This window comes from Echiichthys vipera (assembly GCF_963691815.1).
Source record: "Echiichthys vipera genome assembly, chromosome: 9".
Classification (NCBI taxonomy): Eukaryota; Metazoa; Chordata; class Actinopteri; order Perciformes; family Trachinidae; genus Echiichthys; species Echiichthys vipera.
The window spans coordinates 13,773,448-13,777,651 of NC_139834.1; the positions used below are offsets into that span (position 1 = coordinate 13,773,448).

At 43.4% G+C, this 4,204-nt stretch overlaps 1 protein-coding gene across 1 annotated transcript; it reads left to right on the forward strand.

Moving 5' to 3' along the window:
- Positions 1–452: 452 nt before the first annotated feature.
- Positions 453–1,835, forward strand: LOC310951537 (amphoterin-induced protein 3; the record flags this gene model as incomplete). Its single annotated transcript, XM_083919817.1, has 1 exon — positions 453–1,835. One exon carries the CDS (start codon positions 453–455, stop codon positions 1,833–1,835), a length of 1,383 nt encoding a protein of 460 aa, XP_083775943.1.
- Positions 1,836–4,204: the final 2,369 nt, after the last annotated feature.

Below are 4,204 nucleotides of genomic sequence, written 5' to 3' on the forward strand. Positions count from 1 at the left end.
GGGGGGAAATTTGAGGAGCATTTTCTGCCTTTTTAGAGACCAAATAGCTTATCCATTGATCAAGATAAATAGTTAATTATTAATGAAAATTATCATTTGTAGAAGTCCCACAATGATTACTGCTGTAAAAAAAAAAACAGCATTATTGATGTTTACGTAGAGACATTTTTTAATAGTCTGATGTGAGTATTTTAGATTCAAGAGCTGAAAACAATCTTTTCTGGGGCAAAAGGGACATTTGAACCATCTTTCATTTGTCATAGATACTGAGGGTTCCAACACAGTATTAACCTTGTAGTTATATCATGTGTCAGTTGAACAGCTCAAAGCAGCAGGTGGCTTGAAAAAAAAGAATAGCTTTTTAATATATCATGCCGTTTCTTATTTGATTCTTATCTGACCAGGGAGAGCCAGAGGGATTAGAAAGCTTGACGGATCCAACTTCCAGAAACATGATCTCCGGACTGTATCCAGGCCTTTTCCTGGTGCTGCTCTGTCTCCTCTGCGACTCCGAGGGGAACTGTCCCTCCATCTGCCTCTGTGTATCTGACACAGTGAGCTGTAGCGCCAGTGGTTTAACCAAAATTCCTCTGTCCCTGCCCTCTTTCTCCGTCACCCTCGACCTCAGCCACAACCATATGTCTTGGTTGGGTCCAGGCAGTTTCAAAAGGATGTCCAGATTGGAAAACCTCCGGATGACCCACAACCAGCTTGGCTCCCTGGGGCATGGGGTGTTTCGCAATGCCTCTGGCCTCCGGTACCTTGACCTGTCCTCCAACAAGCTGCATGTGGTGGAGCAACACTACTTCCAGGGGCTTTGGAGGCTGGAGGAGCTCCTTCTCTTCAATAATAAGATCACACAGGTGGAGGCCGGCACATTGAGCGGCCTGAGCAGCTTGAAAAAGGCCTACTTCAGCCTCAACCAGATCACACACTTCCCGTTCTTCTCCATCCAAGACCACAGTCACCCTTTCCTGACCATGCTGGACCTCTCGTCCAACCGTATGAGCCATGTTCCCTGGGAGGATGTGAAAGCTTTGCCTGGGTTGGTGCAGCGGGGGCTGTACCTCCACAACAACTCTCTGATCTGTGACTGCTCCATGTATAGTGTGTTCTGGCATTGGGATCTGAGGGGTTATGACTCACTGACGGACTTTACAGATGAGCACACATGCACCGTCTATGGGAACCCACGAGCGTCCATTCGGTTCCTGCGGCACTCCCGCTTCTTTCGCAACTGCACTGTGGAAAAAGCCGTCTCATTGCCCGTGACCGTACTCCTCTCAAATGTGTTGATTTCAGAGGGAGAAAGAGTGCATCTTGACTGCCAAACATCCCTGAGTAGCACAGACCTCTCATTCACATGGTTCTCCCCCAGCAAGGGGTACATCACCCAGACTAGCATAAATGACACGCTAATTAGTTTGTTTCCTAATGGTACCTTGGAGATCCAAGCAACCAAGGTCAATGACTCAGGTTTGTATGTGTGCACAGCTATGGATATTAAACAGGCACTGAATGCAACCCGGGAGGTGAATGTGACGGTGCTGCTGCCTACGGCAGAGCCATTCAACACCGGCTACACAACATTGCTAGGCTGTGCGGTGACTGCAATCTGCATCCTCATATACCTCTACATGACTCCATGTCGCTGCAGCTGCTGTAAACAGCCCAAAGCTCTAGCTATCCCGCTCGCGACCTACGACCCAAGCACCCTAACTTCTGTTTTTGCTCCCTCTATGAGAGACCAGGACAAAATCCAAACTAACAAGCATGTAGCATTCATGGAGCCGATGATGAGTGAAGAAGGAACAGAATGGACACCTGAGAGTTAATGCTGAATAGGGTTTTTTCTCTTTTCCTTTTTTCGAGGTGTACACAAAAGATCTCTGGACAAAACAGAGCTCCTTACGCAGGAATTAGAAGTGAGAAGCGCTGAACAGGAAAAAAATAACATTGCGTCTCTTTCCCAACTACCAGCTGCACTTAAAGGGCCTTCTGAACAAAAAGCAATATTTCCTGTTCCATTTCTGCTCTTCTGTCATCTGGCTCAGTAGTCGAAATGAAAGTTTCAACTTTGGTATATTACCCTCAGTGTACTGACATTGCTAACTCACAGTAGAGCCATTATCAGCCCTAAAAATCAGCTAATAACTTCTGTGTGTACTCAGGTACGGCACGAGGGGGGAATATTTCTCACGGGATCAGAGAGTGAATCTGGCCCGCTTTTCACAGAAAGTGGTTAATAACGAGGATTAAAAGCCCTGGAAAAACGCTGCAAGTTCATGACTGTGACGGAGTGCAGAAAAAATTCAGCCTTTGTGTCTTGGTTGAGTTGAGTTGCTACATAATTAGTGTAGCAGAGACAGGCGCTTGCACTGCACCAGCTGAAGATAACTTTTATAGCTGATATTTCTTAGAATATGTAGTTTAAACATAAAGCTCCTGAAAATCTATTCAACTCCTGAAAACATCTGTTCCTTATGTTCCTAATAAAGGATTTGTTCCCTTCAGATCAATTGTGTGCTCTGCTGATTTGGCTTTGAAGGCAGTTTTAGCAAATCCATTACTTTCGTATAAAAAAAGACTATGGTGGAGCAAGAAAAGCAATAAACATCTGTGTGCAGACGCCACAGCTTTCAGCAAACATTAAAACAAATCTTATCTAACAGAAACAGAGGTGCATCCGGCAGTGATCCATCATATATATACACACACACACAACGCATATAAACCTGTTGCATTAATCTGGCTGCTAAAAACAATGACTCTCTATCAGCGCTCTGCTTATCTGGCAAATAGTGAAGTACAGAAATCAGGAGTGTCAACAAACCAAAAACAAACAGCAATTGGACTGCTCTTCAAAGACAGCATCTCTTTGATCAAACACAGCAGAGCACTTTGAACGTTGCGGAACAAACGCAACCACAAAATTTGAACTGAAGTGACAAACACTTCAAGCAGCCCTGACGCAAACCCTGAAGGGAGCATTACTTTGTATAGCTTTGTTGTTTTTTTTAAAAATTCAGTGTAACATGCTCCAAATGACAGAATTACACACTACAACGCCAGAGATGAAAGATGGTGAAGAAGGAATGGTATGCACTGCCATGAGAGAACATAAGTGTGTGGGATGAGAACATTAAGTCGATGACATGAAAGACCAAAGAGAGCATATGGGTGGCCAGGGATGAAGGGATATTTTAAACCTCAATGAGACAAACAGTAGCCTCAAAAGAAACAAATCAATTTCTTTAAGTCTGCGCATCCATAGTGTTTTGAGATTGCAGTTTAATCTTTATGCCAATACTGGGTGGGATCGCATCGGAAAATGAATAGGATTAGATGTAATCCTTCATATAATGTCAAAGAGAAGTTGTCAGTTACCGTGCGTCTCACAAAGACAGGGCGTGTTGTTAGAGGAGGGGCCTTTGATTATTTCCACATCCTTAATTAAAACTTGAATCATTTCCAGCTAGAAGAGAATACAGACAAAAAGAAGGTGGAAAATCAAATGGGCAGCAGTGCATGAAACTGGGACAGCCTAGCTATTTAACAGCGCTGAGTTTCATCACTATTAAACTCTCAGGGATTAAGCAAAAAAAAAAAAAAAAAAAAAAAAAAACCAGGACTAAGAGAGCACTGTATTGTAATGCACCACTCTGTTTAATCACACTGCTACTTTTATTTAGAAGTTTTCACGGCGATAAGGAACATTCAAATTGCTGGACAAAGATTATGTAACGCTACATGTGTGTGATGCAACATCTTGTATCAGTGACATGACCTGTTGTTTTTCAGAGACAGTATATTAGAAACATTTCATGGTGTGATGACTTGGGGGTTAGGTTTTAGGAGATTACCTCGAGGATAAAAACCAAGTGCTTTGTCAATTTCAGTGTTTTCAAATCCCTTTAATCTGGTTCCACTCTGTGACACAGCACACGCAGCTGGGTCGTGATATATTGTTTCTGATATGATTAGCAGACAGGTTAAAACATAGAGGAGATGATGTGAGCATTTCTATTCAAGGCGAGGGCCACAGGTCACCCTGCTTATGTAACCAGGCTGCTGATTTAGGGAATCAGCCTTAGTGTAGGCAGCGTTTCAGAGTTAGAATGAGTGAACTTAGCATCCTGATGCCATTTGGTATCCAGCATTTTATCTCAACCTTGTGACAGCGAGTACTCCACTGATAATGGGA